Source organism: Cimex lectularius, unplaced genomic scaffold (assembly GCF_000648675.2).
Source record: "Cimex lectularius strain Harlan isolate CLEC.00 unplaced genomic scaffold, Clec_2.1 scaffold7, whole genome shotgun sequence".
NCBI lineage: Eukaryota > Metazoa > Arthropoda > Insecta > Hemiptera > Cimicidae > Cimex > Cimex lectularius.
Genome location: NW_019392731.1, coordinates 869,673 through 882,432, shown reverse-complemented (window position 1 = coordinate 882,432; position 12,760 = coordinate 869,673). Strand labels below are relative to the sequence as shown.

Sequence of the window (12,760 nt, the reverse complement as noted above, 5' to 3'; positions counted from 1 at the left end):
TACAAATATGTTGGTTTTATCAAGTTGTTTTTATAGTCTTGGTCTTGGTCGTACTCGAATTGTCAAATTCAGTGATATTACAATATTCTAAATTGATTCGGATTATCAACGTTGACTACAAATTTTAAAAATAGTTATAGTTTAAATTATTAACTTTTGTTGCTCTTTAGGCTGGCAAAAGTCACATGCCGTGTTTTTGGTATAATAGAAGATTGTAATAATGTTTGCTTTTAGTTCGCCTGTAATGTATTGCTACTAACATTATAATATACCCATTATACTTAGTGGTCTGATTGACCAAATAACTTCTTTCAATTAATTAAATTGAAAAATAGCAAAAACGAGGGAAAATTCGAAAGGTAGGTTGAGATGGGGAGTTTATGTCCGAGTGGATTGAAGTCACGATTGCTCAAGTGGTTAGAGCAGCGGCGTACTTAGCCGAAGGCCGTGGGTTCGAATCCCGCTCGTGACATTAGCTTTTTCATTTCAACCAAGACCTTACATAAAAAGATTAATTAATTATAATCTTCATTTTACTCCTGCAATACAAATGTCAGGTTGAATATAGTCAATTACTGTATACTGGAAATGATTTTGTTTTCCATTTTTCAGATTTAACTTAAGCGAATATGATCTAAGTTAATTTCCTCTCTCCTTTTCAAATTCCTTGGGATTCTTTATCGATATAAACATTATCGGAAGTTAGGACCAGTTCCAGGTTTTATCGGATTCAATTATTCATGGGCATACAATGCCCGTTTTATCTGGGCTTTACTGCCGGATCTCGGGTAACTGCTCTTTGGTCACATACAGCCTGTTAAAGTTTCATTCTTCCACCGCATGCATATTGGGACATAACATGCACAAATATTACAGAAATTATAAGAACTAATACATACAACGACTATTTCTAGGGACAGTGTGAGCGACCCGTACCAAATGGATTCGAAAAATAGCCCAACGGACACCTTCGAGTCTGTCGCTGGATTTAGAAGCACGTCCGAAGAGAGCAGGCATCAGGCGCATTCTTCTAGTAAGTAAATAAATATATTTATCAAAATATTTTAATAAATGGCTAATGTAGCTTATTTTTTTTAAAGCTATTTCACTTAATTCAACAAATTTAAAAAAATGTTTTGTAAACATGTATTATATTTAGTAATTTGCGCGTTTACAAATTTTCTGTATGGTGCGGTTGAGAACTAATGTGGAATTGAATTAATGAATAACTGGAGATGTTAGTTGATTTAAAACCGATTAATAATTATCTACTAGTTAGCCAATCAGCCTAGGATGAGATGAAAGTGGTAAATTATGGAAAAGGCCTTCGTCCAATGTTAGAGCCTGGTTTCAATATAGACAATTAATTTACATTCGGGGATAATTTGAATAATTATTACTTCTTGCATTTAATACCGGAGATATTATTTATTTATTGCACTATGTTTTATTTATCAAAGCTTATCACACTTTATAATTTTTTTAAACTCAACGACCGTTTCAAACCGTGCCACGATTCCTTTCAGGGTTAAACCTGAATTTTAAATTTTTCCTGACCACGTTTTGCTAAATAAACGATAATTACGGAATTAATTTTTGTTACTTTTTAGACATTTTGTTGAACGTATTTAAAAAAGGTGTTTTTAGTGTCCTTTTGCTTAATAATTTGTTAGCGTCGTCGTGACCACTCGTCACGACTTTAACAAACCATTAAAAAAAAATTATTTAAATGTACAAAGTTTCAGCGTCCTGTGCAATTGTTAAGTAGAAATGTTTTACTTCTAAAAAAATTAGGAAAAAAAGATTGAAGGTGCAAAAAAGAAGGGTAAAAAGCGAACAAATGTACACATTTTTGTTTGTTCTTGGCTCAGTTTTATTAATTTTGGTATTATTGACTACTGTACATTTTGGTATTCGTACTGTCAAAAAAGGTTTTTGTGTACAAACTTCAACCATTGAGAAATTCAATTATACATATCTTATATTGTTTTAAAATAAATTTTGGATTTAATTACATTTTTGTATAGTATTTATTAATGATTATTTGGAGATCGTGAGATGCGATCTTGTCTAGGTTTAAAAAAAGATTTTCTTTATTGTGTCAACGTTTCGATCTTTATTTACAACTTTGAGCCCTGAAGATGATCTAAATAAAGATCGAAACGTTGGCACGATAAAGAAAATATTTTTTTAAACCTACACAAGACCGCATCTCACGATTTCCAAATAATCTTTAATTACATTTTTAAACAGGATTTAAAAGTAGATTTCTTATGCATTCGGCCATAAATTAGGCACCTAAGTGAGTCTTTTACAAAAATTCATAAAATATTTTTATTTTATAAACTCTTTTCTTAAAAGGGGACGTTGAAATCCATCAAGTGCCGTAACAAGCTCGATCAATCAGTTTCAGATATTTATCATCTTGTCCTCGATAGCAACACGGGCATCATATTTTTTGATGATAAAAATTGTTCCACTTGGGCTACCCAGTTCAACATATCTGACGGGGAAGATGAATACTTTCGGTGTGCGATAAAAACTTTCTGAAGTTTTATTTAACCCGATGTTCCTTTTGAAACGATAATCTGTCAAACTGTGAACAAAAGAATTGAATTTATGAATGTATTTTATTGTAACTTCGTAATTTCCATTCATTTTAGTCTGTCTAACTTTGTAAGTTTTAGTTGGTCAGACGCGTTTAGGGTTTTCACCGTCTTTAGTAGTGTCTTGGTGGGCTAGAAGAAGTCTCAGAATGCTTTCTTGTTAACAATATGCATAATTCTTCAGAACAATACTTCTATTTGACATCTGAATGTTAAATCTTCACGGTTTTTGTTTTTCTTAAAATCTTGTTTGGATTTATTTAGATTTTAAAAATTGTAGAATAGGAAGTGTTTTTATCTACTCGCTTTTCAACCGCGTTAAAGTTGATGTGCCGAACGGTTAAATTTGCACAACGGAGTTATAAGAATAAAAGGATTGCGTCAGCTTAAGCATACAAACTAGGGGAAATTTCACTTCGCTCAAGAGTGTAAATAGAAGAAGGAGAAGCGCAAATAGAAGCATTTCTGAAACTGCGAGACAGTGTAACGAGGTTGTTAACAATAGCAAATACAAATATTGGCGTTCTTAACCAGGATTTCTTTTCCTTTACGGGCGAGAGACTGATAAGGATTAACGGCTTTAGGAAACAGCTGTCTTAATTTAATTATTTCAAGCTTACAAAAACAAATCTTTCTGGCAGATTCAACAAAAACCGCCTAATTTGTATTGTGTGTTAAAGGAAAATTGGATAATTTTACAAAATGAAGCCCGCATCTTATCATAAACGAATTAAGGTGTCAACAATTTGGATTAACAGTCAAACTGTAAGAAGCATTGTTAATTGTTTCAAATAAACGTTGCTTTTAGTCTTGATATAACTTAATGCTTTTTAAGCACGAGGATGAAGTCGACTACTTTATAGAGCGGCCTAGAGCCGGGCATTAAAGCTATACTTTATCCCAATAATCTCAGGGCTTTCTTATTAAACTTTCTTTGCGCTGAGTTATCCAATTCAATGCGATTCTATTTATGTTTCGGTTATATACGTACTTACAACTCTGAGTCTGTGATATCTAATAAGCCAGGTGCTGTTAAGTATCTGGATCCTTGCAATTGGAACCAGTTTCAGACGATCACAACTCAATAAGACGGGTGGTCAAGTTTCTTTTTGTTGATTATGACTCATATATGGCATTGTAAAATTTTTTTTTTATGTAACTATTATGTTCAACAACATTAATGTCAAATTTATAGTTTGATAAAAAAATAGAGTTTATAAGTTCACTAATTTCGTGGTCCGCTTGACCAATTAATATATTACAATTAATTAAGGTTTTTAGTTGAGATAAAAAAGTCAATGGCAGCGGGATTCGAACCCACGATCTTCGAACTGATACGCCGCTGCTCTACCACTTGAGCTATCGTGACCTCGATCCACTCAGACACTAACTTCCCATCTCAACCCCACCTTTTTGAATTTTCCCTCTGTTAGGCATTTTTCAATTCGAAGATCGTGGGTTCGAATCCCTCTCATGACATAAATTTTTCATCTCAACCAAAAACCTTAGATGAAAGGAATAATTAATATGATCAATAAAGACTACTAAACAAATCTCGGTCCTCTCGGATACCAACTTCCCATCTCAACCGTGGGTTCGAATCTCGCTCGTGCCATTGACTTTTTTATCTCAACTAAATACCTTAATTATTTGTAAGAGTTTATAAGTTTCTCAGAAAAACTAGTTTTTAAAGAAACGTTGTCATACTTTATTTAAAATGTATGCACAGTTATTATTTATATATTTATAAATTCAAGTTCCATTAAATATTAAGCATTAATAAATATTAATCAGAATTATTTGCGCATTATTTTTTGCGACATAGATTATAAATAGTGTTTCAGTCAACTTATTCACCAGGTTTCAACAATCGTTCTATTTTATTTAAAAAAATAAAATAAAGTAAAATAAAACAATAACATTGTTTATGTATAATAACTACGTAAAATTGCCTTATTGCCTGCTTTCATACCACAGGTAGGTTATCGGTAAAGACAAATAATTGCGATGGACTAACTTTTCAATAAAATTCCTACTTTTCAATAATAGTTCGAAAGTGGTTTCGTAAATGAATATTCAATTGAATCCTGAATTGACTCGGAAAAAATGATTGAAACCATGTTGATTACACATAAAACTTCAGATTTATTATTAATCAATTATAGACACCTTCGAGAAAGGTTTGGTTAAAATTCCACTCATTCCGCTCGACAAAAAACAATTCTTAACAAATATGCCTCTGGAAAAACATGGGATTATCCAACTTTGAGGATAAACACAGGAGGATTAGACAAGGCGAAGGTTCTTCCAGTTTGTACGAATTTCGGTTATAAACGCAAATATAGAGATTATTGTTTAGGTAATGTCAATTCTTTCAATTTCTTGTGCTTCCTAGGCAAATTTAATTTTAAGCTGAAAATTTCTTGAGGCAAGGATGACAGTTTTCATTTGGCAGCAGTTTGATCATTTCTGTTACACTAACCAGCAATAAATAAACAAAGAGTCATAGAAACGAATTTTAAACCATAACTTCTACATTGTAAATATATTCAAACACTGATAAGAAAGAATTGGAAGAAATTTATTTTTAATCCCAATAGAAGTTATAATGCAACAACAAGAAACGTAAAACACAATTCGAAGGCTGGAAATATTTCTAGTGGATGTAAGGATTATTATTATGAAGAAAAAGGGGAAAATTAGAAATCACCAAAAACAATTTTCTTTTACAATAGGAAACTAGGATGAGGGTGATGAACGTTCCAGCCAATTGGACGCAGAGAAAAATTAATTTATATAAAATAATTTAAGTAATTTTTATGTTTTATTTTGCACATATTTCAAGGTTATTAATTTATTAGTTATTTTATATCAGTCGATTTGATGTTTTATCAAGGATAAGATAATGACTATCACTGTAATAAATGGGATTAAAAATATCAAAACTTACAACTTTACCTAAAAAAAACTTTTCCACGAAAGTAGGTAAAAAGCACAATTCGAATTCCTTTTATGTTGTTTGTAACCCTTGAATACAAATTTTTATGCAAAAACTCATAAAGCTGGATTTGCCGGGATCATTTTTTCCTCCGTGATGTCTAAGTCTACTAACACTTCCGCAACACTCAAACGTCTTGCCGGTTTAGTATACAGGGTGTATCAGTAGGGCGCTCGAAGCGCAAATATTATCCGTATTTTTTGACGAAATATATTTTTCTTTTTACTTCTAGTTCATAAATTAATAAACGATATGTGTGTCTGTGTTTTGATTTTTTAAATGTAGTTTTGTTTTTCATATTTACCAATTATTTGGACCATTTACTAGTGTTTGTAAATACAAAATCAAATACGTTGACAGAATTGATTTCTGTTCAAAATAACCGAGAAATGAGTATTTGAAGGATTTTTTGGAGTCGATGTTTTTTTAAATTGAAATTTTTCATGGCACACTTTCAGGTTATTCGGTAAACAATCTGTAAGTTTATTTTTAATTACAGCTAGATATACAAAGAAATCTTTACTTCAACTTTTTCTATTTCTATCTAAATCTGACTATTATAATATACAATGTAACTGACAATAATAATAATTTTGAACTCGTTTATTATAAATCATGTGTATAAAGTGGACAGTTTTTTAAAACAATCAACATTGAGTAGAAATTGTTTAATTGTGCACGTTGTACTCGTTTCATAGACGAATTTGAAATTGAATTATCGTTTTGCCAAAAACCACTTATATTTTTGAAGTTTCGCCAGTGAGTTTAAAGGTTGGCACTTAAAGCAGCAATAATAGATTTAGACCGTTTCTATATTATCCAAATACATGTATGTAAATTCGTACAGTTGCTACTGTATTTTCAATGAAATAGAGTTTTCTTGAAAAATGAATATTTTCTTTATAGAACGCTGTAATTTCTTTTTAACATTTGACATATAAAGAAAAGGAATAGATTGATCCGTCGAGTCCAATAGCAAGGCTTTTGTAGAGAATGTAAGTCGGCAAAAATTCAGATTTATGCCATTGAATAGCTTAGGAGTCCGTAATGTCAAAGGGATGAGAGAACTGGAGTAAATCTTTATTTCAGGCGAGAAGCATTGGGCCGAGGAAAGGAAGGAAAATTAAGGATGGAAGGTAGAATATGGTGAATCCGATTGAGGAAAGGTTTTGTCTGGCTTTTTTTTTATCAGGGCATGTCTCGTAAACCGCTCTCCCGAGTATACATTCTCATCTGAGCGCCACCTTTTCAAACTGAGTAACTGTTTCGGATTACCCACAGTAGTTCGAACGTTCGTTTTCATTTCCAACTTTATTTTTTCGTTTTAAAACACCACACTAGGTACTTATGTTTTTGAATATGTTTAAACAAAATAAATAGATAGAGAAATATCAGAATAATTCAATAAATAAAATATAAATCGAATTCCACAAGTTAACAAACATATCTTTAATTAATTTATTGGAGGCGTATAAAGAAAACTATTTACTCTGGTAAAGAACAGTTTTACCAAGTTACCAATGTATAGAATCTTTAAAGAAAGAGCGTACAATGAATTAGCGTTAATTAAGAGTAGAATATCTTACCACAAATCGCGAACCATTAGTTTACCAATTTAATTTTTCAGCCTTCTAATTTACATAAGAAAAAAGTAAGAAAAGGCATAAAATCAAGAAAATATAAATAGCGGAAATTTAAAGTAAAATGAATATGGAAAATAAAGTAGGAGAGAATAATTCCAAGGATTCACAGCTTCCTTCCAGTCAACGAGGCAACATCAGGCTCGAGTCCATTGGAGTCTCTAGATCCCATCTGTGGCAAGTATGAAATGGATAATTCTCGACTTGAGCACAATTAAATTATTTACTGACATAGTGAAAAGGAATAAAATTTGAATTAATAGGAATAAAGAAAGAGAGTTGAACATAAGAAAGCTACACTAGCAGAAATGGTTGGTTGCAGAAAGAATTATCTTTTTTAGAGCGTCATATAGAAAATATATTGTTTTTCAACTGAAACTGGTTACTGGATTAAACAAGAAATGAAAGCAGTAGCGAGAAAAAAAAATGAAAGCGTTGTTTTTACGCTTTGTGTAATGTAATATTGTTACTTTTACTATTGCTGTTTTAAAGAAAAGTAAAATAATAATATAAAGAAAAATAATTTTTCTTCTATATCATTTCAGCTACTGTTCATTAGTCACAATCATCGTCGGTAGAAGTACACAACAAAAATTAAATTTTGCAATCCAACAGTGTTCATAATACAATTACGGATATTTTAACGAGGAATTGAGGAATTTTAATTAAATTACAATTACACGAGTCATTAAAGTGGTGTAATGGAAGGCAAGCATTAAACATTTGAAACAGAAGGGCAAGATTGAAATAACCAGGAAGTTGCAGTATTGTTCCACGGATATGACTATAACTGTTATTACTATAATCTGATGATACAACACTGAAGTTTAATCCATGACAAATTTGGCCTGAAGTTGTTAACCGGGATAGCCTGGTTTTGCCTAATTTGCTGTCGTTAATTTAGGGGCTGATAGTTGGCCCGAAGTGATTGTCGTTAGAATAACGTTTTGAGTTTAACAGCAAACCAATTGATATGGAGATAAGCATTACTAGACGAAAGACAATTAATCGTCCACGAAGTAAAAAAAATTAAAACCTACAGAAAAACAACGTTACACCAAGCTTTTGGACAAGAATCTATTAGTCTATTGATTTTCAATTTATAGATCTTTATATGTAGATGGCCAAAGAGAATTTTCTTTTTTATTATACACTTTACCACTAAATTTTATGTATGCTGCAATTTTTTTTTACTTCACACCCCCCTTCAAAAAAAGAATATTAATTATTATGTGGAGAGTTTAGTGACCGTTAGCCAATGATTATTTGGATTATATTATGTTATAAATTTGTATGAAATGTTTACTTTTAAAAAGAAATTTATTATTTTTGATTTGGAGATCTGATATAGAGGATACAAAATGATGTTTGTCATTGTTTGAATGATATTTATAAGCTAATCTGAATTAAATATTATTTTCAGTAAGTCACCACGATCAGCTAGTATTTATCATAAACTGTAAGTTGAAAAATTATTAATTAATAAGTGTCCAAAATTTATTTTGACACAGTAAACTGAAGATGTGTTGTACTAAATTCATATAATTAATTTATAAATGATTATTTGGAGATTGTGAGGTGCGGTCTGGTGTGACGCAGGTTTTAGAAAAACATTTTCTTTATCATGCCAACGTTTCGATCTTTATTGAGATCATCTTCAGGGCCTGGGATTTATAAACATTGTTTCAATTTTACAAATACATGTAGGATGTGAAAAATTAGAATTTATAGAGTGCACACCAGACCGCACCTTACGATATCCAAATAATCATTAATTACTATGTTTAAATATACTTTTTACGAATAATAAGTATTCTGTGAATAGTTTTAATCAAAGTAAGGAATTAATGGAAATAGGGAATCATTGGAAATCTCCCAAAACAATTTTCACATAGTCGAGTTTATGACAGAGAACATGGCACGATTTAGTGGTAATCCTTAACTTTACTTTTTCTTAAGCTTTTCAATTAGTTGATCTATTAATCGCCCAATGCAAGATGAACACTTCTGCAGTAACAAGTCTTGCCGATTTAGTATGCAGAGTGTTTTTCCCATCCACCTTTCCGCCATACCAAGGATAAGACTCCATACCGGCGGACCACGGCCACTAAAATAGTTTCTATATTTGCAAATTTAGTGGATCTTACGGTTCTTAGTCTCCCTTTGGACTTGCCCTAGAAGGGAGGCCCAAGGAAGGCAGGGACATTTTTTTAAAATTTATCTAATTTAAAAGGTTCCCCTTGCTGGATTAGTATACAGGGTACCTCTTCGTCCCCAAAGGTGCAGTCGTTGGTGAGGGCATGATTCAGGTTGTGATGTAATCTAAAGTGCTCTGTTGTCCGTTTCTGGTATTGAAGACATCCTTGCTAAATCTATTATGATACATGCTGTGTTAAACGACATATTCCTCTGGCATGTCCGCAGCTAAGACTTTTACTAATCGAGATTGATAATTTTAATAAATTAAAGAGTTTTCACTCCTTAGCCAGAGCACCTATGAGTGCATTCCACTTAATGTTTGCTATGAATATACCCAGCTATGTTAGCGGTTCGACAATTGAATCTGAACAAGTCTTGAGCTGATGTTATAAGTCAAGCTGATGAGGAGGTAGCAAACGCTTTGTTAACTGTTTTTTAAAATCAGTAAATACGAAAAATGTAAATTAATTGCCTTATTACTAAAGTTAGTGCAGGTGATATAGATCCAAGTTGATAAAATGTACAAACTATAAATACATGAATTTATATCATTAAATAAGCTTAAGAGCTTATTATAATTTTTATATTTTTGAAACGTTGCGTTAAATGATAAATTAGCGGTTTTTTTCCTCAAAGCCTATCTAATTTAAGAGAGGATCTCTAGTTTTAAGTGATTTTACATGAAAGAAAATCACAGGCCTTGTGGTATTAAAAAGTTAAAATTCTATTGCGATTAATTAGCAATTAACTGTCTTCTTTGAGATTTCAGAGAACGTCTTCCGTAGAGACTTAGAAACTCTATTAGGACGGTCTTTCTTAAAGGGATATTACTAACCGTTATTACCCTCTTTAAAATCTCTATCTCTCTGAGCTCTCGCGCAAATTGGCAATTTTTAAAAGAATCTAAAAGCTCGACACAGGACACATCAATGATCCTCACAAATTGTCTTATCCGAATTCTCATGCATAAATAAAAGGAAGTCATGAATATTAAAACCTAAAATAGCATTTACATCCGACTCTGTCTTTCTTCGACGTTTAATACATTTGCAACAAGTTTATTGCTTAATTCAATGATATATTAAATATTTATTACAAAATAGAATACTGAAAATAAAGTGACTTGGGTGGTTGAATAATTCAAGTGTTAAAATGTACTTTATTGGTATAAAAATGACGAAACCAGAAAAAGAAAGTATTATTTTCTATTTAATTATTTCCGCCGATTCTAACTTAACTGTATTAAAATTAAAGGTTTAAGTTATTTTTAAGTATATTTTAGTTTGTACACTATGTAGGTTAAACAGTGTAAAACAATGCGTGGTGTTTAGTGTTTTTTTCACATCCTACATGTATTTGTAAAATTTAAACAATATTTATAAATCCCAGGCCATGAAGATGATCTCAGTAAAGATCGAAACGTTGGCACGATTAAGAAAATGTTTTTCTCATACCTACGTCACACCAGACCGCATCTCACGACCTCCAAATAATCAGTGTGTAACAATTTTAAGTTGTCGTTTATTTGCCAGAAAAGTTTGATTGAAACAGTTCATTTTCCTTACTACGAATTTTCTCTGGGTTTGTGCTATCCGATATACGCAGAATTATGTTTGCATTAGTTCATTCGACATACACAAGTCTGATATAAACGCAATTTCCCATTTCCTTCCTTTTTCACGGTCAATGAGGCAATTACAAATTCGGGACTTTGAATACTTTTTCCAGAACAAAATAAATAAATAAATTAAAATAAAATAAATCACAAACGTTACGGCCACTCTCAATTGTTGTTTTAAAACACAGTAAGCCAACAAATAAATTGGACAGGCGGTGGTGTACGAGCAGGTGGTGTTTCTCACCGACAACGGTTTATCTCGTCCCACTTCACTACGGAGCCGCACGAACACAGTAATTACAGTTTTCCCATTTCCTCGGGTAAAAACCAAGTTGGCCAGGGCTAAGAGAAGATCCATCTTCTTTCCCATCCTGACACAGGACGCTTATACTTTACTCTTCCTTAAAGAAATGCAGACAGACCGTGTAATTTTTATCCTCATGTTTATCAAAACATTTGTTTGAAGAATAAACCATTCACAGTGTTTTATTTATGTTGAATTACATTTGTTTTTTAGTGGCAGATAGAGAAAATATGCTTCCACGTACTATGTCACCAAGGGTTCTATCTGCATTAGAAGGCGTTCAGTTTATCGCACAACACATAAAGGATGGCGACAAAGATAACGAGGTAAATCCTATAAACTCCTTATGAAATCATGAATTTTTGACTTGTAGATATGCTTATGTACTTTATAATACACATCCATTAATATACTTTTTGAGGTTATAGTATGTTAGGTTAGAGTATATAGTAAATAGTATTGTTCTATACACTCAATTTTGTCAAAAATTTTGAATTTCATTGCGATTTTAGCTTTAAGAAAAGATTGTAAGATTTGGCCAAGTTTCTCATTAAACATTTTTTTGTTAATGTAGTGAGGAGCGGTCAAGAATGAGTCAGTTTAAAAAAAAACACCTTTTTCATTTTTTTCCGATGTTTTGACCTTTATTCCGGTCATATTCAGAGCCTTCGTAAATTATAAAACATATGTTGATTGGAAAAAATACAATACAGATGTAAATATCAATTTTTAAACCATGTATTTCATACTAACATAAAGTGTGGTGCTATTCTATTGATGTCATATTGGTTTTGTGTGAAAGCGTTGTGAAACGTGAATTTGTATTCATTATTTAAGCCATACATAATGAATACGATTATAATTGGATACGATCATTATTGTATGATTGTGACTGGGTGTGGGACTCGGTAAATCTGGAAAATTTTGTTTGATCATAGGATTTTCTCGATTGGATTTCTGATTGGGCATTCAATATTGGAAAGGAAGTTAATTATTAAGGACGATAACGAAGGAAAGGTCATTGGCCACTCACCACTTTGAAAAACAACATAACTTTGAATTCGACATAGTACAACATTAACATGGAAAAAAACAAATAGAAACATTAACAGAGACACAAATGAAAAAGTGTTTTTCTAAACTACCTCATTCTTGACCGCTCCTCACGACTCCAACAAAGTATGAAACAGTACAATTATTCTAAAAGGTCATGGTAAAAGACTAATTTTTTTTTGTTCTAACTAGCAATTTCTTTCAGGCACTTTTGTGATCACAACAAATATTTACCACAATTGATTTTTTAATATATATTTAAAATAAATTACAGCTATGTACATAACTATGTACAAAGGATTAAAAATTAAAGTGATACTCTCTAATCATAGCAGTCCAACC

At 31.7% G+C, this 12,760-nt stretch overlaps 1 protein-coding gene across 2 annotated transcripts in view; it reads left to right on the top strand.

Annotated features, from left to right (window-relative positions):
- The window catches only part of LOC106663897 (acetylcholine receptor subunit beta-like 2), a 47,336-nt gene that overhangs the window by 19,447 nt on the left and 15,129 nt on the right, over window positions 1–12,760 (top strand). For both annotated transcript variants that reach the window (XM_014389129.2, XM_014389128.2), the window contains exons 9-10: window positions 915–1,033; window positions 11,579–11,691. In XM_014389129.2, coding sequence (XP_014244615.1) covers window positions 915–1,033; window positions 11,579–11,691 — 232 coding nt within the window. The remainder of the gene's footprint in view (window positions 1–914; window positions 1,034–11,578; window positions 11,692–12,760) is intronic.